At 38.0% G+C, this 23,278-nt stretch overlaps 1 protein-coding gene across 2 annotated transcripts in view; it reads right to left on the bottom strand.

Moving 5' to 3' along the window:
- Window positions 1-23,278, bottom strand: part of trappc12 (trafficking protein particle complex subunit 12) — a 66,758-nt gene that overhangs the window by 1,164 nt on the left and 42,316 nt on the right. For both annotated transcript variants that reach the window (XM_080192088.1, XM_080192087.1), the window contains exons 9-11: window positions 16,579-16,677; window positions 3,290-3,393; window positions 1,095-1,182 (exon numbers count right to left, since the gene is read on the bottom strand). In XM_080192088.1, the coding sequence (XP_080048214.1) occupies window positions 1,095-1,182; window positions 3,290-3,393; window positions 16,579-16,677 (291 nt within the window). The remainder of the gene's footprint in view (window positions 1-1,094; window positions 1,183-3,289; window positions 3,394-16,578; window positions 16,678-23,278) is intronic.

Below are 23,278 nucleotides of genomic sequence, written 5' to 3'. Positions count from 1 at the left end.
CTGCAGCTGTGTGCTGCAGCTATCAAATAGCTGTAGTTAATCTATTATTTTTTAATCTGAAAGGTATTTTGTTAAAATGCCCTATTTTATTTTTATAATTACTTCTTCTCAGAATGAAGCCTTTCAGCTCAATACATCTGTGCGATTTCACCCCATTCTGCGGTTCTTTCCACATGCCCGGTAATATTTTTCAAGTGTTTAATTCCCCTCGAATGTAGTAATTTTCTTGGCTTCAATTGCCACTTGATGCAATGAATGTCATATTCTAATAACCATGGGGAAAAAAAGACCTTGTAACCTATTCATTACTAAACAAATCCTAAATATTCCTGCAATCTCATGCTATTAAAATCAGAAAGGAAATTCCCTAGGTGACTAAAATGTACAATACAGCACAGATGGTTTATAGGCTGATGACGTTTCTTACCAAACATATGAGAAGTTTGTGGAGTTTGAGTGTGAAAGGGGCACAAACGGAGTGAGCATTTACTGGGAACATTAGAGTTTTCAAAGAATTTTTGGAGAGGCAATTTGTCCAACATGGAGAACACAAACATGCCTAATGTACTAGGATATCAGACACGAAGCACACAGATCAAAAGTACAGAAATTAGGACACAGTTTGTTTTAAGAGGGGTCTCTAGTCCAAGGAAGAGAAGGAATGCTCAACAAACAAAATAATAAAGTACTCCTTAAGCTGATGAGAGGCAAGTTTGTTGAGGTTAAGTAATATTAGGATGTATTGTTCAATATCAAGGAGTTAGAATCGAGATGATGGCAGTCATTCTGGGGATAATTTTAACATGATTGTCAGGAACAACATTTATACAGAATATCTGGAAGGAATTTTTCATTAAAAACATTTAATTAAAGTACAACAAATGTGATGATGGCAAAGGAAGAACAACTCAAAGCACACAACATGGAAGATACAACGTTTCCTGTTACATGAACATGGTCGACTTGCAGCTGAGTTTCTAAAGCAGGATATTTTCAGACATACACACAATAGTGAAAATTACAACTGAATATAATTGAACTAGGTCATAACACATGTAAAATTATTAAACAACATAACATAGTCTCTCACTTACCACTGGATTGCTTGGGTCCAATTTGGTAACTTCAGTGAAGAATTTATGGGCTTCAGCATAGTTATTCTGACCTAAGTGGAGGAATGCTCTAATGCAAGAAATAATAATATTTTCAGCACCAATTCTTTACTATTGATACTATATTACTTAATGAAAAGCAGCAATATCACAACATATGACAGCAGATTAAAATGAAGTACTGAAATAGGTTAAGCTCAGAATTTAAGCCAGGTCTTCTCAGGAGTGCAATGCAGAAGTGATGGATCTTTGTGAATTTGCATGTTGTTATACAAAGCAAATCATCATGGTTAGAATTTTTCAGTAACTCCTCAGTCAAAACATACCTCAACTGCATGTACAAGGAATGTTATGTAGCGTAGCAGAATGTAGCACAAAGATGCATTAAAAATTAAGCATCCTTTGGGGTCTGAAGCTCGGCAATATTCAGCACCATAAAGGATCGTACTGCCCTGAGTCATATGATTTTCACTAGCAGTGCCCTGTTGTATGAACGCTGTCATCCCTTAGCTGCCACCACATCTTAAATTTATTTCAGTATAAAAATAGAAGATACACAATAGTGAGTTAAAGGTCGTGGAGGATGATTCAAACTAAGAGAGAAAAAATGTGGTTTAGGACAAACAGAAGCCCCTGGGATTGGAAGACATGTACTGGTAGGTAGCCAGAACTACTTTAATTCATCAGTTTGATCATAAAACCAACCAACATATCTTTTGCAAGTTTACTAATCCTCCCCCAGAAACTCCCGAGGAGAAACTTCTGCCAAATCACATGTGCACAAATGCTTGTTGGAGCCGATTTCTAAAAAACAGTAAAGGTTCCAGTTTATGAGAGCACGTTGCTGTAATTATGCATTAGAAAGACCAGAATTAATTTCCAGCCATGCTTCTCTGATTCTGTACTGCAGAAAGCCTGCTGCCAGACTGCTTCCAATGTTGTACAGTAAGAAAGCTGATTGAAGACACATTAAAAAGCAGCTTGGGCTCTGCTAGTCCTATCTCTGATGAGATTGAGTTGTGTCAGGAGACTGCTGTTACAGGCTTAATTTTTACCACTCTGCAGTGAATTGCATTTGAAGCATACCAGCAAACTGCTCTCTGTGCTGCTGTTGTGGTGCAGTTTTTAATGAGTTATTTAAAAAGAACACAAGTATCAGCAGTTTGAATTAAAAATGCATTTAGACTTCGAGTGTCTTGCTGCAAAAGGCAACAAACCAGAGTTTACATGTAAATGTTGGTTTCAAATATGGGTTAGCAATGATGGAATAACTATAAGCCACTACAACTGAAATACATGAAAAGATAATGAAAGAAAAGAATCAAAACAGAATAACAGAGTCAAGATAAAGACAACAAAATACACTGCTTCTGCAGTGAAGGACTGGAGTTAAACATTTACAAGTTGACTGAAATAGAAATGAGGGAGCACCAATTCAATAGAAGTATTAAGAGATAAGTGGAAGACCATAATTGAAAAGCACAAACGCACAAGCATTAGCCATGATCATCTCTCTCTCAAAGGTTTCATACAGCCTCAGTCGGCAAACTATTAAACTCTATTTAGGACAGCGGGGTGTATATTATAAAATAAATTGTTCTCAGTCAAGACATCAAGTTGCTCTTTTACCCATGTACTACATGGACAGGTTTTCAAATGACCAGCAACTTAATGCCTTGGGTTTTACAATAGAAATAAAACTGAGGTTGCCAACACTCAGGATTATGAAGTAGCACGTCAGATAGCCACTTCTGGCATCTGCGTATGTGCAGTTAAATATGGAAATCAGGAAAATTCTTCAATCCGAGTTGTTCAGGAAACTCGTTGTTGTTTTCCCTACTTACACAGCCACAGATTCCCAGGGTTGGATACCTGATTAACATAAGTTACTATGCAAAAGCCATGAGATGTCTGTGGGCAGTTGTAACAGTCATGAATGATGCATGCCCCATACTTACCACTGGTTGTAAAATCCAGGCCAATACTTCTTCCACTTGTGGCAGGTAGTGCTCCCTGTGAGCTTTGCTTTCAGCATCTCTTGTTAATAAATGTAAAAAAGCTTGCAACACTTCACTGTGTCCTCTATAATTAACACAGGGGTCTTGAAGCATATAAAATTATGGGGCCCAGCTAATAATTTAGAAACTATACATTTGAAAATATATCTTGTGACTTACCTATTCATTTGAATTATTATATTCTGTTGCAACTCACTTCCTAACTTTGGAGTTATTTCCTCAACTTCATGGAAATATTTCTCAGCTGTTTTGATGTCACCAATCTAAATCACAAGGCACACACATTAAATGTTATAATCTAGGCAGAACAATTCAGAATTTTTAGTAATAGGAAAAGGTAACATGATGCAAAAATCCTCTCTCAACGTGATTTTAACCAGATTTCTTAACCATTCTCTATCTGTCAACGCCTACTCTATCCACAGGCTATTCTAAATATTTTATAGCATCAACTTCAATCGCTGATCCTGTCATGCTATGGCGCAAGGGAGGTGCAAAAGAAACAATATAAAATTCCTTTTTCCCAAATTAAGGTCACAGGCAAAAAAAAATGAATTAATTTTTATTTTCTAAAAGGGAATACACCAAAGAAAAATGAAACCATGGCAGTGGATAGATTATATGTTCAGTATATGGAATAAGTTGACAAATCCATACAATGCATGCTTTGAAAATACCAGAACAACACCCAACCCTCCTGTTCTACAGAATACAAATGGAAATGCAATGGCTTTTTACACAGAATGGTTACAAAGTTTTCACCTGATTCCCAATGGTGCATCTGATAAAGGAGACATGTAACTGAGCCATAGATCAGGAAATCCCCACTGTCCATTTTCAGGCTACAAATTGGTAATGCTAAATTACATATTATTGAATCGTTGTACACTACAAACGACATTACTATTCTAATAAGCTTTAATGTTGTAAATGGTTTGGGGGAAAGGACATGCTTGATGGAAGAAGTAGAAAGTTTCAACTGCTAACAAAAATAGGTGTGAAGTTTGTGGAATGACCCTATTAAGAACATAAGACTAGGATCAGGAGTAGGCCATCTGGCCCCTCGATCCTGCTCCACCATTCAATAAGATCATAGCTGGTCATATTTGAACTCAGTGCCTCTTACTCACGGCTCATCATAGCCCTCAATTCCTTGACTGTTCAAAAATGTATCTATCCTTGCCTTAAAAACATTCAATGAGGCTGCCTCAACTGCTTTACTGGACAGAGAATTCCACAGATTCACAACGCTTTCTGTAATGAAGCTCCTCCTCAACTCAGTTCTAAATCTGCTTCCCCTTATTTTGAGACTATGCCCCCAGTTCTAGTTTCATCCACCGGTGGAGACAATCTTATCTGTTCCCTTCATAATCTTACATGTTTCTATAAGATTTCCCCTCATTCTTCTTAATTCCAGTGAGTATAACCCCAGTCTACTCAGTCTCTTCTCATAAGCCAACACTCTCAACTCCAGAATCAACCTAATGAATCTCTTCTACACCCCCTCCAGTGCCAGTATATCCTTTCCCAAGTAAGGAGACCAAAACTGTACACAGTACTTCAGATGAGGCCTCATCAGCACCTTATAGAGCTGCAACATAACCTCACTGTTTTTAAACTCCATCCCTCTAGCAATAAAGGACAAAATTCCATTTGCCTTCTTAATTACCTGCTGCACCTGCAAACCAACTCCTTGATATTCCTGCACAAGGACACCCAGGTTCCTCTGCATAACAGCATGCTGCAATTTTTTACAATTTAAATAATAGTCCACTTTGCTGTTATTCCTACCAAAGTGGATAACCTCACATTTACCAACATTGTACTCCATCTGCCAGACCCTCGCCAACTCACTTAGACTATCTATATCCCTTTGCAGACTTTCAGCATCCTCTGTACACTTTGCTCTGCCACCCATCTTAGTGTCATCTGTGAATTTTGACACACTACACTTGATCCCCAACTCCAAATCATCTATGTAAATTGCAAACAATTGCAGTCCCAACACTGATCCCTGAGGCACACCACTAGTCATTGATCGCCAACCAGAAAAAAACACCCATTTACTCTGACTCTTTGCTTTGTTAGTTAACCAATCCTCAATCCACACTAATACATTACCCGTAACACCATGCACCTTTGCCTTATGTAGCAGTCTTTGGTGCGGCACCTTGTCAAATGCCTTCTAGAAATGAAGATACACCACATCCACAGGTTCCCCACTGTCCACTGCACATGTAAAATTCTAAAAGAGTTCCACCAAATTAGTCAAACATGACATTCCCTTCATGAACCCATGCTGCATCATACCAATGGGACAATCTAAGTATCAATGGGAAAGCTTTTCCTCCTGAACCCACAAAACTAAAGACAAGGGGTGTGGAACAGTCCAAATTAATTGGTTAGGTCACTGACTGCCCAGCCCAAGTTGGCTGTCCATTTCGACTTAAAAATTGCTCTGCTGGTCTATGTATGCAATCAGCTTTCAGACTATTATTTAAATTGCAGCATGCTGTTTTGCAGAGGGACCAGAATGTCCTTGTACAAGTAATCAGAGAACTGTATTAGACATTCTTGGGTATCCCCACAAATATTCCTCTGACAGCCCATTTATCAGATGATAGTTGAAAAACAGCCCCCTGCTATCTCTCAGATCACCCTCTTCCCCAAGTTCCATCACACAGAATATTTTCTAACCATAGTAACTTGTACTACAGTTTGCTGCTTTATGACTGCACCACAGGAAAACTAATACAATTTCCATTCTAATTTCAAACTCCAACAATCTAATCTTCAGCAATGAACAATTACCAAAAAAAAATGAACAATTTGGTTCAGGTTCAAATTTGCTTGGCTAATTCAAATTTTACACTTTTCATATTCCATGAATCATGACCAGCTTAGTTTCACAATAACCGTGAATCATAATCAGTCTGATATTTACTTAAAATAATTTTAGTAGCAAGGAAACAACAATTTCCAGAATATAGATATTGTTTTGCACAAGATCAATGTTTTCATTTATTGTCTATGTTGCACTGACATCTGAGAAACAAGGTTAATGTACTTTTAGCAATTGTTTGACAAGTATTAATACAGTTGATGCATAATCATTCAGAATGGCACATAATGTGACTTATGCAGTAAAATCACACTGTTTGTTGCCCTGATAATCCCGTGAAAACTTAGCGCAGAATTTCCTGGAACATGTAATTTGAATATGCCACAATGAACATTTAAGATGAATCAGGGACCTCAGAAGCAACACAGTCAATGACTTACCTCATCTGCTTCAATTAATGAGGCAAGTATTGCATTGACTGAAGAGATAGGATTTTGAATTCCTTTTACTATACTGAATTCAATCACTGCAAAAAATTTAACTGACATATCATATTCAGTTTTCTGGATTATAGGTAACAGACCATTTTTTAACCATTTATGTAGGAGATAACATAAGTTATTTAAGCTGATTAAACAAATGGAAGTGGAGGGACAGGGTTATAGGGCACCTAAGCACGAACAGAGCAAAAAGGTCCAATTTTGGGACTGTGTCTCGCACCTCAAAACGATTGAAATATTTCTCTCAGCAAAATGATATGAAAGACATTCATAAGAACGTGGGCAGCACAGTAGTTAGCACTACTGTTTCACAATGCCAGGAGTCTGGGTTCGATTCCCGACTTGGGTCACTGTCTGTATGGAATTTGCATGTTCTCCCCATATTTGTGTGGGTTTCCTCTGGGTGCTCCAGTTTCCTCCCACATTCTGAAAGTTGCGCTGGTTAGGTACATTGACTCGAACAGGCGCCAGACTGTGGCGACTAAGAGAATTTCACAGTAACTTCATTGCAGTGTTAATGTAAGCCTTACTTATGACACTAATAAACTAAAAAAAAAACTGTTGGCTGCCTTAAATAGGCAGTAAGGCCCATATATGTACTGACAAGAGGTCTCATGTCTGTTTCAGGATTCTCGTCTCGCAAACTGGTCAAGACCCAAGATCCACTCAGTTTATCTGCCTTCTCTGAGGCGTAACATGCATTCCTTAAAGGGACACTGGAAGACTACCAGTGCAAAGGTAACTTTTTAAACTTAACCATAATGTGGAGCCAGAAGGAGCATAAGCTCTCATTTTAACTTCACAGCACCACTGCTGGACCCGACCATTTGCCAGTCCCCTACAGCAGGCCCAAATTAGTCCAGCAGAAATGACTGCACTGCCTCAAGGGGACCAACAGGCACCTGCAACTCAGAATTATTCAGTTAAGGCCTGAGGTCCAATTTAAATAGGTCTCAGGATTCTGATGTACGCTCAACCATTTTAAGCCCAAAAATGTGCCTGAATGAATTTTTCTCTTACTCTTGCTTTCACCATGGGCTAATTCATGCACTTCAGTGCCCTACACCACATGTACAACATATACTAAACCTAATGCATCATGACAAATAAGTGCTTATAGGTTTTTGACCAATTAGGGCAGAGATTTTGTTTTGAACAATTATTTAGAACTCGTGAATTTAAGTGCTTTCCACAATTACTCATCACTCTGAGAAAACTGAAGTAAATTCGGGAAATTTAAAATTTGAACTAATTTGGTGGGTTTGAGTAATAAGGCCATGAGTGGAGTGGAGTGGAGTGGAATGGCCTGGCCTGCAGGAAATTCTCAGCTAAAGTTCTTTCAAATGCTCATTATGGGAGACGTTACTGAAACTTTACTTTGACGTTCATAGTTTTGGCATTTGTTTTAATAACAATGCTTCACAAATAAAAATCAACCTTCAATCTTTTCTTTTACTTCACAGGTGATTTGGTCCGCCTTGTTGACCAACAAGGGGCATACATGCGGTGGGTCGTGCCAGGGCTGCTCTTGGATGTTGCTTCGAGAGTTGCCTAGTGCTTCATGTCGTTAGTGTATGCTTAAACTGGACCATCTGACGGGCAACATGACAGCTCAGTGATTATCACTGTTTGCTGTGCAGATACATGGATTTGGGCCGGTGTCTGCGGGAGTTTGCACATTCTCCCCATGATTGCGTGAGTTTTCTCCGGGTGCTCCGGTTTCCTCCCACACCCCAAAAACATGCTCTTAGGCTGATTGGTGTAACAAATTGTCCCTAAATTAGTCTTCCCTCAATCTTCCCCAATAGGTGCAGACAAAAGGTCATAGGTAGAGGAGGGCACTCATAATGTTAAAATGGCGGCATGGGCTTGTTGGGCCAAAGGGCCTGTTTCCCGTACTGTATTGTTCTTTGTTCAGACAGCCATCTTGAGGGCAAAAACTCCCAAACACCATGCATTAATTAATTAGTGGATAATGATGTAATAATGATAATGAAAATCATAGCCTCTCTTCCCTATAGACCATACGTCAAAGTAACTGAAAACAGATTTTTGTTGCAACAAATTGAAAATCAAAAAATAATGCAACGGCTGGAGAGGGAGGAAATCAATAGAATCTGTTCCAAAAAGGTACCATGGCCCAACACTAGGAATGCACCTCTTAATTTCCCATACCAGCCATTCTTATGACTGCTTCGAGTACAACTGCTTGTTTAGTGCAGAATTATAGGCAGTTTGGTGCAGTGGAACTGGACCTAAACTTCCCCAAATATTTCTGCTCTAGAAATTTTACAGCTTTCAGGGAGATCATTTTCATCATTCGGGGCTAAATTCAAAGCCAGATCTCAGAGGCGAATCAACAGTGTTCGAACTCACTGCACCACAGGAAACACTGGAATAGCCGTGTATTTACCAGCGTTTGCTTCACTAATGCAACGTGGAAATGTTTTGGGTTTTTTTAAAGTTTGTTTTGATATTGTAAATCTGCAGCCGAGCTTCATATAGGAACAATAATATTAAATTATTTAGTTACAGCTTGCTGCATGGAGATCAATAACACATATTCACAGCTGCACCCCATATACAGTGCGCTTGCAAACATGAAACATGTTAGTGACAGAAATGCTTCTAGACAGAATGCTCACTTTTCAACTTGCCTGCTGAAAACAGGACAGGTACATGCGCATATGTTTTTCTGAAGACGGTAATTAAAATTGGGTTTTCATGTTTCTACAGTGTTAATTTTGTTTCTAAATTCCTTTTGTTTTAACATTATTGATCTATTTTAAACTAATGTAGACATGTTACAGACATTTTAAATGGACCAAAGATGGCAAGCACACACTTGTCTGGTTTCATTTCGAGTAAAAGGTGCATAATTATAAAATGATTCGTGAAGGTTGACAACTAGAGAATACAATTAAATAAAAAATCTCAAAAAACTAATCTTGGAAATAACTACAACAAATTAGCTTAATTTTTAATCTCATCAATTGATCCCAGCCATAAAATAATTTCTGATAATGCTGAAAGGAAAACTCAAAATTAACACTTATACAAAAGGATTATTACATCTTTAAATGTAAATCCTAATGCAGTATGGAGTCAAAGAACAACCGTACTTGGAGCACTACAAGATCTGCAGTGACTCCACTGGAATACTTAACCTGGTATTGAGAGACTTCTTTCTTACTGTGTCCATTGGAATGCTGTCAGGGTACCAAATATGTGTAAAGATCATCTACTTCAGCAGCTAAACACTGTAGGAATATCTGTCATGGGACAGGATAGCAGTTTACTATGTTCATAATATTTATAATGCCGCTGATGCTGTAATCTGGGTTTGATTGCTGGCTAATTGTGAGATACAGTCAATCTATCATTTTTACTACAAGATCAAACGTGTTAGAAACGGCATCTGATACACCAACTACAGAAGTGAAAGTCAATCACGCTTGATTTGAATAAAGCCTACTTATTTGTCACAAATAAGGCTTACATTAACACTGTAATGAAGTTACTGTGAAATTGCCCTAGTCGCCACAATCCAGCGCCTTTTCAGTTCAATGCACCTAACCAGCATGTCTTTTAGAACATGGGAGGAAACTGGAGCACCTGGAGGAAACCCACACAGACACAGGGAGAATGTGCAAACTCCACACAGACAGTAGCCCAAACCGGGAATCGAACCTGGATCCCTGACGCGATGAAGCAGCAGTGCTAACCACTTTGCTACCCTGTCCCCCTATGGTGCCATCTATTGCACGTCCCACAAAACAAGACTCATACAAGATATTTCTTTAAATTCTTCTTCAAGATGAGGACGTTGATGGCAAGGCTGCCATTACTGCACATCCTGTTTACTTAGAAATGACAACGAGCCACCTTCCTAAAACACTCTTGATTTGATACAACTGCATGGCTTCACAGACAGTTAAGACAGTCAGCCATGTTGTTATAGGATGGAAGCCATTTGCAAGTCAGACTGGATAAGGATGGCAGGACTCCTGGCCTTGTGGGCAGTGGTGAACCAAATAGGTTAAGACATTCCCAACAGCTTGGTAGTATTCTTTTTTACTGTTTTTTTTCCAGATGATTTAAAACTCAAATTTCCAAGGTGGAACTGAATTATTAGGCAAGGCCTCTGAACTTAACTATTACTCCAATTTGTTATCAATTGGACATGTACAATTTAATTTAATATGGCTTTAAAAAAGGTTCCATAACTTCAGAACATTACAAATAGGGCAGGAGAACTTTTTTAAGAAAATCAGATATACACAGGAGCAAACTTGGTGGGCAATGAGAAATGTACAACATGATTGATGATCAAGAGAATGCAATTCCTCTGATAAAGCTGAATGACATAACAATCCATGAAGGGGGCTAGTATTATCGGTTGAGTGACCTTTTCTGAGTAGTATTGTATGTTTTGAACGAGGCTCCATTAGGTTAAGTGTGCATATTTTAATTATTCTTTTTTCAAAAAGACATGCAGCTTAAAGAAAGCTCAACCAATAAGCAACAGAATGCAGATGTGATTAGTGACACTTAACAGGAGTTCATTAATCAAGTGAAATGGAAAGTGGCAATTTTTCTGCCTTTATAAAATTCTGATGTAAAATAGCAGGAAATAGAAATTTATGACATATAAATAAGAGAAGACAGTGGCATAGTGGTAATGCCACTGGACTAGTAATCCAGAAACACAGGCCAATGCTCTCGGGACACTGGTTCAAATTTTGCCACAGCAGCTAATGGAATTTAAATCTGATTATTTAATAATTCTGGAATCTTGAATGTCAGTCTCAGTCATGGTGACCATGAACTATCATTGATTGTTTTAGAAACCCAAATGTTCTCGAGGAAAGGAAATCTGTTGCCCTTCTCTAGTCTGGCCTACATACGACTTCAGACCCCAGCAGTGCAGCTGACTCTTAGCAATCTGGTTAGTTGCATCAAACTGCTTAAGAAAAGTCAAACTAGATGGATTGCAGCAGTTCTAAAAGGCGGCTCACCCTCATCTTCTCAAGGGCAATCAGGGATGGGCAACAAATGTTGGCCTTGCCAGTGACACCCGCTTTCCATGAAGGAATAAAAAAAAGTATAAATTAAGACACAGCAGAGGCAGCTGGTTACACTCAGAAAAGTACTATACTAATATTAGGATCCAAATTTGGTTCTGTCTCTCCTCATTCCCTTTGCAAACAAAAATCAACCTTCAGAAATCCATCTTGAAGGCAAAAACTCCCAAGCCCCAAGCATCAATTAATTAGTGGATATTTATGTAATATGAAAATGAAAATTATAGCTTCTCTTCTCTACAATTAAGTGATTACACTTAAAATGTATTCACCCCATTAGCTATTTTTTGATTTTTTTTAAATGTTCAAATATTCTTTAATTACGAAGCAACCTGCTCCTTCTCTACCAATTTCTGAAAGGTAGCCACCATGAAGTGGAATAGAACAGCAGAAGTTCCTTCTAATAACAACTTTTGTCTTGAAAGGATCTAAGTTCCATTCGATGAAGTCAAACTAAAGCGGCATGTTTACTGTCCTTCCAATCCAATGCCATCAGCTTTATGCCTGCCAATGGTGAACTAAATTTAACAACATACTGCAGATGCTGGAGATATGAAATAAAAACCATCAATGCTGGACATACTCAGCAAGTCAGGCAGCCTCTGTGGAGTGAGAAATAGAATTTATGTTAATTCTGTTTCTCTCATGACAGATGCTGATTGATCTGCAAAACTAAATTTGTAATGCCTGGAATGGAAGCGTGGAACATGTTACAGACAGATAAATGATTATAAGCTTGTAAGATAAGAACATCAGTGTGTTTTAGAACTGAACTCTGGCCCAAAATGTTAGCTTGGATTTTGTGTCAGTGTCCAACTAACAATACTTGTTGCTCACCTGAAACAAACCTTTCCATCAAGTCTTTTAATGATATCTGGCATGGATATCACCTATTCTGACAGTAATTTCATTCTTACACTGGTTATAGGAATACCTGGCATTTAGTTAAATGATATCCCCAAGCAAGCTGAGCAGCAATTCACACTGAGGAATTCTCAGACAGCAAACTAAGTAGTAACAAGATGGTTTGATCATTTGTTTTTTAAAACAGTTGTAGAAAGGAAAGTAAGTATTATGATATATACATAGAAATAAGTTAGATGCTGAAATACTAAACACATTTTACTTTACGACACTGAGAATGGGGGTAATTTTAACATTGAATAGAAAAATGATACAAATATATTAGTTTTGGAGGGCCAAAAAGATTTTGGACAGCAATTATAACTTACTACACTGAAAAGTCCAGCTACACTTCATTTAACAAGATGCAACTTTTTCAAGAGCTTTCACAACAAGACTAATAATATAAAAATATGGATACTTAAGTGAAATCAGTGATTTCTAATTGATTTCCATGTCCAAAGATGTCAAGAGATCAGGTGCAATGCCTTTTCTTTTCACTTGGATATTGTATCTCTCTCTTATGGGGAGCATGAATTGGATTCAATTTGAACTTGAATGGGTTTTAGGAGCAAGCAAGGATTAAAAGCTGCCCAGTGCACTCTACACACTGGCCTTGTAACTTTAAGAATTACTTACAACACCTGAAGATTTCTAAGTGCATGGTCACAGAAGTTGCCATTTCCATAGAATAATATGGGTGAACACAGACAGTTTTGCTTTCTTACAACCACAAAATCTGGGCCATTTGAACTAGTCCAAGTTTTCCTTAATGCCAGCACCATCGCATCATTGATGAAAACGTTTGTTTTCTAGACTAACCTGAAGAGTTGCGAAATCAATTGGAAATTCAGAAGCTGATTTGTAGCTTCTCATGTGAGTAGCTAGTCTGATCTGCATTGGAATCAGATGGGCCAATCAATTTTGTTAATAAATGCTCACAGCAATGGTGAAGGATTCCTTCATTTGAACCTTGTGAATCAGCCATCCCTTTGAAGAAAAAGGAAAAGGCATACAAACCCCTCTTGCCATGGATCAATTTAATATTTTGAACCATCATTGCAGAAGCAGCAGCAGAACTCTGAAAATCTCCTTGCTTTAAAATCTATCGTTACCTTGCTCCATTTGTTGAAAAAACAGATTGCTTTCCTCCAAGGAAGGGTTTCCACTGGGGGAGTGCATGAAAATCAAACTTTCCTACAAACTGCTCGTAACTTGCATCAATATGAAGGGCAAAATACCATGGTTCAGAAAGCAAATGACTAACCTGCTCGATATATACGCAATTTGGAATCTAGACACGTTGCCTTAATGGGTAATGATGGGATAAATCTAAACATATTAACAAGTGTATGTGTTCAGTTTCTATTGGAATAAATGCTGGTTTTGGTATGCTGCCATTTGCTGGGTGAACAGATTTCAGCATCAATCTGTTAACAATTCAATTATTACAGACCAAAGTTAATTTGTGATCGACAGCTATGTCTCAGTATGGTAAGAACAGAGAGGAAAAAAAAAGTATTTTTTGGAGGTCTTCTTGATAATTTTGTGGTATAGATTTAAATTGGGCTCCATGTGCTCAATGGTGAATGTCGGTAGAAAGTCTAGCTTGACTCCATGGCACAGGCTTGGCTCATGAGAAGTGCAAATCTGCTTTCAAGACTTAATGCATGTTGACAGAAAGACAGCTTTTATATGGATCATGAAGAACAAGTGAGGTTTGTAAATTAAGTATCAAGTCAAGAATTTCTGGGAGATTGGCACTGTTGTAGTGAAGCACCTATGGCATTGTGTTTGCTTTTACACCATAAAAGTTCCAGGAAATCAGGCTGAAGGAATCATGACATACGCTGCTCAGTTTCTGACCAACTACATTGAGGGGATCTGAGACAAATATTAACTTTCTAATTAGCACATGCAAGGAATCCAATATTTGTTTAAAGTAATGACCAAGCGTATCTGAATACAGTCTGAGCCAACATGGTTCACAAAATAGCCTTATTTCACGTCAAAGCAACAGGAAATGAAATTAAATGTCATCCATTCCAGGTTGGTTTAATCTGAAATTATGACGACTAATAGTTTCTGCCATTTGCGGGAATTCTGGACCAATGTACTGAACACTGTTCAGATAGACCAATTTAACAATTTATTGTTCAGTAAATTGCCTGAAGGTTTACAACACAAGCCTCAAGCCGACGATCATCAGAGAGAGAAAATGCAATAATGCTTGGTGTGTTTTGTAAAACTGGCCCACAGTACTAACCGTTTTCTATTCAATCCCTGATGTATCTACCATTTTTCTGGACAATGGATTGAAAAAAGGAAAAAGGAAGCGGCGAGTCAAATTTTTACTTTTAATTCATCTCCTTTAACTTTTCTACTAAGTATCATCTGTTGCCTCCCCTCTTCAGTGTTCTCAATTTTTGGCTACTTAGGTCCCATTACCTGACACAGTCTTTATACAGATTCTGATACTTCCTTTACATCTTTGGCCTGCCTCAGAGATTGGGTCTCATTCCCGACCCACCAAAAAGTTAGAGGAATATTCCTGGTCTCATCCCTTGCCAGGAACCAAAACTTTCAGCCGGGATTGTTCATCACCATAATCAGGCCCTGAAAGTGAGATGAGGGTGGACGTTGCTCCAGAGATAGGATTGATTGAGAAGAAAGAGACAGGGGATGGAGATAAAGAAGAAAAATAACCACAGAGTGTGAGAGAAAGTTAATATTTTACTAGAGGTGAGAGGAGAGCAGTACACAGAAATGGAGGGGGGGGGGGGGGGGGGAGAGAATTGAAATGAAGATTAAAGCATGCCAAAGAAATGAGGCAGGACATCACTATAAAAGACATACGGGATGGGAAAAGGGTTAATATCAGAGTTAGGAGGACATAATGTTGTCATTCACATATTTTCAGAAGGAAGAATTGGTGAAGGGATATAGACCATCGCAATAATTCTGATGAAAAGTCATCATTGATCTGAAACATCAACTCTGTTTCTATCTATATATGCTCCCTGACCTGCTGAGTGTTTCCTGCATTTTTCTGTTTCTGTTCAGTGGAATAGACTGTGGGAGATAGAAATGGGAGGGAAAATAATAGAGGGGAGAATTTGAGAATTAATTTATTATAGAGGTATGTGTGAACTGAAAGATCCAAAATAAACAGAACAAAAGGTACTTGTGGAAGAAAGAGATGGCTCCATAAAGTCTTAGAATATCAAAGCAAGGTCTTCTATTTCCTGCTCAGGCCTGCGCCTTTCTCATCTTATATCTTCCCTTTCACCAATCTTCAAAGTCTCCTTCAAATACTAATATATTTTCAAATTGCACCACTTTTCCTCTCTTGTTGTTTCTTTTCTGCCAAGGTCTCCTACAAACATTTCTAAGAAAATCCACATAATCTACTACTGATATTGCTCTCCAACCCTGATGAAAAATCTTAGTTTACTGGTCCCAATTTGGCATTCAAAACTAGCTCTCATCACATCTTTACCATAAGACTCCAATTGCATCACTTCTGCCTGCACATTCTGCCTTCTACCATGACTCGCCTCATTTTCATTTTTCTCTGCTCTGCCCACAAGCCAAGATCAAAACAAATTTGTAGGTTGACAAGAGTACAGGCAGAGTTGTAAAATTTACATGCTTCTGTATTAATTTATAGATTTGCTGCTGCATGAATTTATTCAGTCAGTGATGGGAAGTCCACTGCTACTTTATTAATTCACTCATGCCTATCTTTGTAGCAATGCCCATCAGTAACCTTAAGTTGTCAGTGAGTTGTCATGCATTTTGCTTGTATTTTTGATGCAACTTTGATTCTTCCTTCTACAATTACATAGTTCAAATCCTCCACTTTGTTCCATTTGTGTTTTCTCCTGAATGCTGTTTGACTGCCAGACTCTTTTCTCAACTGATTTAGGGTTTACTGCCATTCTACATTGTTTGGGAACATTATACAAAATGCTTCCAGAAGGTACAGCTCTCGACTCCCCATACACAAGCAACAGGAGATTGACTTAGAATATTCACTAAATTAATGCTTTCATGATCATGGCTAAAGGTAGAAACATTGAACGGTCTCCTGCTTGTGAACTCTTCCAATGTTCATACCTGCAAAAGCAGCCTTCCTATGCCACTTAGAAGCTGAGGTTCTTGTTCTGGTTGATATTGGATAACCGAGTGGTACATATTAATTGCAAGTACATAGTCCTGGTAAAGAGGAGAAAAAATAGTAAACAGCTTGCTCAGTTCTACATCGTAAACATCAATTCTTTAATGGTGACAATGTCTTTCCTGAAACAAGAAATGGAACTTGCTTTAATTTGCTCAAAGTTTGGCATCAATTGCTTACACACATGCAGTATAAGTGTGCAACAAATGGCCAATTGAGCAAGGTATTAAGAGGCTTATCATTGAATCATCAGCAGGAGTGAGCACCTTCAGGGACAAAGGGGATAAAAGGAAAGGCAATTTGAAACGAGAGGAAGAAAAATGCATATTTGAAGAAGAAATCACAATAACATAGGATTGAAAAATAAGAATGAACACATCTAATGAAGTACCCAGTTTTTAATATAGATCAACTTGAAGAGAAATGGAAAACAATACAGTCATAACTGGTTCTGAAATTCGCTTGGTGTGGCTTACTTGGACGATTCATTTTTGTTATTGATCACTCTGTTAGTGTCTTGCAAACTGAAGTTAATAGGTTCCTTTGAATATGGTGAGTTCAATAACACATCAGATGTCAATGTTCCTCTCCTATTTCACCAACAAAATTCAAAATTGAGACTATTCCACATTTCTCTGCTTTTTCTTAGATTTCCATGGCTCTTAGTTTAATTTAATCCTTTCATGTCAAACCCTGTCAAAGATTTTGTTTAAGTAGTTAAGGAGGATTGATCTTCTAAAACTGTGTTGGCTGCTTAACAATCCATTGTTGAAGTACTCCTCAGATCTATTTCCTTGCAATGGTGTGTTATTTAACCCACTAATAGAATGCAGTGGTGTGCTTGGCCGCTTTTTAAATTTTTGCTTGCTTCCTATTCTGCAGATCCTCTCCAACACTCAATAATTCTTCCACAACTATAGTCAGTATTTCATTATTTTTGTTTCTCTTCAATCTCTTTAGTCAGCAAGTACCCACCGTACAAAGACATTGAAAGCTTACATGAGATTGCTTCTCATAGCAGGTAATCCATTTTCTCCCAAGTAAAGACTTCAAGAAAATATGAACTAATTCTATTTCCCCTTTGAATTACTCGACCACTTTTACTCATTCAAAATCTAACTTCGTTCCTGACCTCTTTTATAATGATGTTACTGAAAATATTTAATATTTAACTAAATATTTTGCTGAATTTATGCTAGCTCACAGATGGAGCCTGGGTGCAGTCTAAGCAACTTATAAAAAAGGACGCTAGATTCAAGGAAATGGTACAATTAAGATTCACTGGAATGATCCAGGAATGAAAGATAATGAAGAAAATAGTGAAAGATTTTTTGCACCGAGGGAAATTTAAGGGAAAACTGAATAGCAGCTTCCATTAAAACCTTAAAGAATGGAAGCAACACAGAGAACCTAGTGTAAGATTGTTTCCAACTTCAATTGGATATGATCACCAGAAGAATGATGCAAGAAGCCAAAAGTTTGCATGCACATTTTTGAATTTGTTCCTGAGATCAAATTCTACGATCCTTTGTTTTGTTCACTCGTGTTCTCATTGCACCCAGCATCCCTGTCAGTCTATATATTCCAGTTAAAGTTCCACGACCCACCTAATTCCAGAGGTTATACCCTGACATTTTATTTCTTATTTTTATTTTAATTGCTCAATCCAGCCATTTTTTTGGACTACTTAACCATAATATTTTTGGGCACATCCCTATTTTACAAACTTATTATGAAAGATTTCAATTTCTGCCTCAACCAAGCCTTTTCAGCTGTATGCCAAAATTAAGTTCTCATCTCAATGAAATTTACATTCCTGTATTTATATTTCTGGTTCCAGTCCTTATTGACCCTTATTATTAGCTAAACTCAAATTAATTATGTTATAATTTATAATGCCCAGAGATTTCCCAGGGGAGTCACTGTTTAAGAATAAGGGTCATTCATTTGAGAGAGAGATGAAGAGAATTTTTTTTCTCCCAGAGTCGGAGAGTCTTTGGAACTTTCTTCCTCAAAATAGCAGTGAAGAGTCTTTGAATATTTTCAAGGAAGATAGAACCTTGATTAGCAAGGGGGTGAGAGGGTCTAGGGAGTCGGCAGCAATGTGGTTGCAATCAGATCAGCCATGATCTTACTGAATGGCGGAGCAGGCTTGAAGGGCCGACTGTCCTATTCCTGTTCTTAATTCGTACGTCTGTATTCTATATTACAGATAATCTGTGATCACTGTTCTCTCTACACTGTGCAGAATAGGGCATGCATTGCTGTGCCCAGCCAACATTACCTTTCCGATACCTCCATTGAAAATTCCTAACTTTGACTTTACTGTTTGAACTCACCCATAATTGTCATATCTGATCACATCTTTACTTAATGGAATTAGATGAGAGAATAATGCATAAATTACAGATTACAAACTAAATATAGCATTTTTCATGCCAGTTCCAAGCCAATGCGGTATTGCTGAAATGTAGTCACTGTGTAGTACAGGGAAAAAGCAGCCAATTCACACACAAGATTACACAAACAACAGCGAAAATTCAGATCATTTGAATTAGTGATTATACATTGACCACAAGGTGGAAAATTCCCTGTCTTTCTTTGAATAGTGCCACCCAAGAGGGCAGATAGGGCCTTAATTTAGCTTCCGATTTGAAAGACAGAGCCTCTGACAATGCAGACCTCTCACTACTGCACTGAATTATCAGCTTTTAAGACAATTACCTGTAAAGACTCACACTCCAACCATTATTTTGTAAATTGAATTTATGTCTTTATATGCCCTATTTGTGAACAGAACTCCCACTTGCCTGACGAAGGGGCAACGCTCCGAAAGCTACCAAATAAACCTGTTGGGCTTTAACCTGGTGTTGTGACACTTCTTACCATAAATACTGAACAGTTAAGAGCTACATGGGAAATATACTCAAACACAAGTCAAAACTCTGCAGCTATGACTTAGTCTACACTGGCACCACATCACCCAAGGCACTATCAGAACCACTGTTAGCAAAATTGTCACCTAATTTAAGGGGCAGTAGCAGCATAGATATCAAATTGTCTTGAGAGACAAAAAGAAAAACATATTGCCAAGTGGTTGTTTTTCAGATTGGAGGGAAGTACACAGTGGTTTCCCCAAGTAATAGGACCACTGTTTTTTTGGAGAAAAAAATGACCTGAACTTAGGCATAATTCCAAAATTTGCAGAATATATAAATCTCAGAAATATAGTAAGCATAGTCATGAAGCTATAGAGGTTTACAGCATAGAAACAGGCTGTTCAGCCCAACTTGTCCATGCTACTCAGTCTTTACCGTTAGACTAGTCCCATTTGCGTTTGGCCTATATCCCTCTATACCAATCTTACCCAAGTAACTATTTAAATATTTTTTAAAAGACAAAATCGCACTTGCCTCTATTGCTGGCAGCTCATTCCAGACACTCACCACCCTTTGTGTGAAAAAATTGCCCTTCTGGGCCCTTTTGTATTTCTCCTCTCTCACATTAAACCTATGCCCTCTAGTTTTAGACACCCTTACCTTTGGGAAAAGATGTTGACTATCGTATTTTATAGACCTCTAAGATCACCCCCTCATCCTTCTACAGTCCAGAGGCAAAAAACCCAGTTTATCCAGCCTCTCCTTATAACGCAAACCATCAAGTCCCAGTAGCATCCTAGTAAATCTTTTCTGCACTCTTTCTAGTTTAATAATGTCCTTTCTCTAATAGGGTGACCAGAATTGGACACAGTATTCCAAGTGTGGCCTTACCAATGTCTTGTACAATTTCAATAAGATATCCCAACTTCTTTATTCAATGTTCTGACCAACGAAACCTAGCATGCCAAATGCCTTCTTCACCAACCTATCCACCTGTGACTCCACTTCCAAACAGCCATGAATGTGTACTCCTAGATCTTTGTTCTATAATTCTCTCCAATGCCCTACCATTAACTAAGTCTTACTCTGCTTCAATCTACCAAAATGCATCACCTCGCATTTATCTAAATTAAACTCCATCTGCCTTTCATCAGCACACGGGCCCAATTGATCAAGGTCCTGTTGCAATTCTAGATAACATTCTTCACTGTCCATTATGCCATGAATCTTGGTGTCATCTGCAAACTTACTAATTGCCTAAATTCTCATCCAAATCATTAATATAAATGACAAATAACAGTGGACCCAGCATCGATCCCTGAGATACACCGCTGGTCACAGGCCTCTAGCTTGAGAAACAACTTCTACAACCACCCTCTATCTTCTGTCATCAAGCAGTGAGGGGCTTAGCAACAAATTCAGGAGGACAGATACAGAACTGTGAAATGGACAGACACATGGGAGGTGCATATCAATACAGAGAAGAAAGTAGTTATGCATTCTAATAGGAGGGGTAAGGAAAAGCAAAATAAACTAAATGGTACAGTTTTATATACACATAAATCTTTGAAAATGGCAAGACAAGTTGAGAAGGCTGATAGGAAAGCAAATGATATTCTACGCTTTACAAACACAGGCAGAGAGCACAAAAGCAAGAACTTGCACTAATTTTGGTACATCACTGCCAGGCTTGAGCATTGATTTGATTTATTATAGTCATGTGTAAGCATACAGTGAAAAGTATTATTTCTTGTGCGCTATACAGAGAAAGCATACCGTTCACAGAGAAGGAAACGAGAGCGTGCAGAATGTAGTGTTACAGTCCTAGATAGGGTATAGAGAAAGTGTCAATTCTGTAAGATATTGAATTAGAGCATTGTTAGAGAGTTTAAAAGAGTTAGAATGAAGTTTAAGCACAGAATGAGTAAAAGGTAGAATTTGAAGGTATGCTGGGCACAGCTTGCAAGAAGTCGCCTTGCCCCGGCGCCATCTTGAAATTATTTTTGTATATAATTTTGGGCACCACACTTCATCACTATCTATCCCAACCAGGATTGGTTAATACCACAATCCTCAATTAAATCTGTAGCCTTTCTATGGATTATTGTTCAGCTACTTGCAACTGAAACCAGCAGGAGGACTGAAATACCTCATATTCACATTGTGTTCCAACTTCTATGGATATCAAATCTGTTTCAGCTAGAAACATTTAATTCATTGGCTAGGAATAAGTGTAGTATTGACATGCTGTACTTGGTTGAAGTTATTAGGTTACATTTTAGCTTCATTTGAAGCAATTTTTTAAAGCGGCATCTCGGCCTTTTGGCTAGGATGCAAATGATGCCTTGGAGGAGGAGCTGTGCCTACCCCAATCAGCTTAGGATCATGTAGATCAAGCCCAAGACAGGAGGTGAGAGCCCTGTCTTGTCAGCTTGGATCGGGAATGTCTCAACTTGTTGAGACTCTGAATTGGACTTGGTTGGATTGAATTAGAATAAAAATACAAAAACAAATTACGAATAAAGCTACTTAAAAGAGATACATTCAATAAATAGGATGCGCTATAGGATATTGGTCACCCACAAAGCCCCAGAAGGATCAATTTCATGAGGATACTTACAACTGTTAGTTTATCAATACATAGCAAGGCTTAAAACTGCTGCCTTTTAACCATCCAACATTTTTAATATTTTAAAATTCAACCAATTTTTTGGCAGCCAAAGAGCTGCAATAATACTGCTTGCGTGCACATGATCCCAAAGCAATTCTTTTATACCAGTGCATTGCCATGCATTGATTAGTCTGAAGTAATTCTCCTAAAAACAGCAAGTTAGATGCATATAGAAGCTTCCAAAAACATACAGGATAAAGATTGTCTGTGCCTTTTCGGGTAAATATAATCTGCAACATGAAACTCAGTCAAGATCTCAGGACTTATCTCCACTTGTGCTGAATTAACTGACCTCCAAATGGGTGGTGTAGTTTCATGGGCAAAGAGCAGGTGAGAATCCATCTACTCACTAATCATTCAACAGTGATTGGTATTTGAAAGTATGCATTGATCCCCAGTGAAAATTAGGCCAGAGCAGATAGATGCTCCTGCTATCGAATAGGGAGTGAATACTGGCCGTTTAGACAAGAATGATCATTTGAGAAGGGATCTAGAGGGCAGCTAGTACCCGGAGAAATGTTCCTCATTATCAGAAGAGATCAGTGGGTCCAAAAAAATGATAAATGAGGCAGGACCAGGATTCTGCTTCAAAATTGACGATGGCACATAAATTGGTTCAAAATACGATAAAAATCTGAATGATTAATGGAATTTATTGAACAGTCAAAGTTATTCACCAATAGGAATACCTTAATTCCATTCACACTGAGTTGAAACATGAAAAGGTTTTAATGCATTCCCCCATGCAAAGAATCAGTATAGATGGTTGTGGTGTTTTAACTTATTTATGCAATTAGAGAACACTTTAATATTTTGAATTGTTTCAAATTAAATCATTTAGAATGGAACAATTGAGATTTTAGGATTCAAAGTAAATTGGGACTTAAAAATGAATCATAGTTGATAGTGATAGTTGTAATACTATAAACCAGCAGAGGGCGGTGTTCTGCATCATAACAAATTGACCTAAACATTTCTACAGATTTTGCATGCAGGTTTTACCACAGCCGGTGCCCTGACACACATCTGTAGCATTTGATAGGAAAATTTGAAATCTGGCAAAGAGGTGTTTCAGATAACTTGCCCTTT

This window comes from Carcharhinus amblyrhynchos, chromosome 7, assembly GCF_965287045.1.
Source record: "Carcharhinus amblyrhynchos chromosome 7, sCarAmb.v2.hapA, whole genome shotgun sequence".
NCBI classification, from domain to species: Eukaryota; Metazoa; Chordata; class Chondrichthyes; order Carcharhiniformes; family Carcharhinidae; genus Carcharhinus; species Carcharhinus amblyrhynchos.
This window is presented reverse-complemented; position numbering and strand designations above follow the sequence as displayed.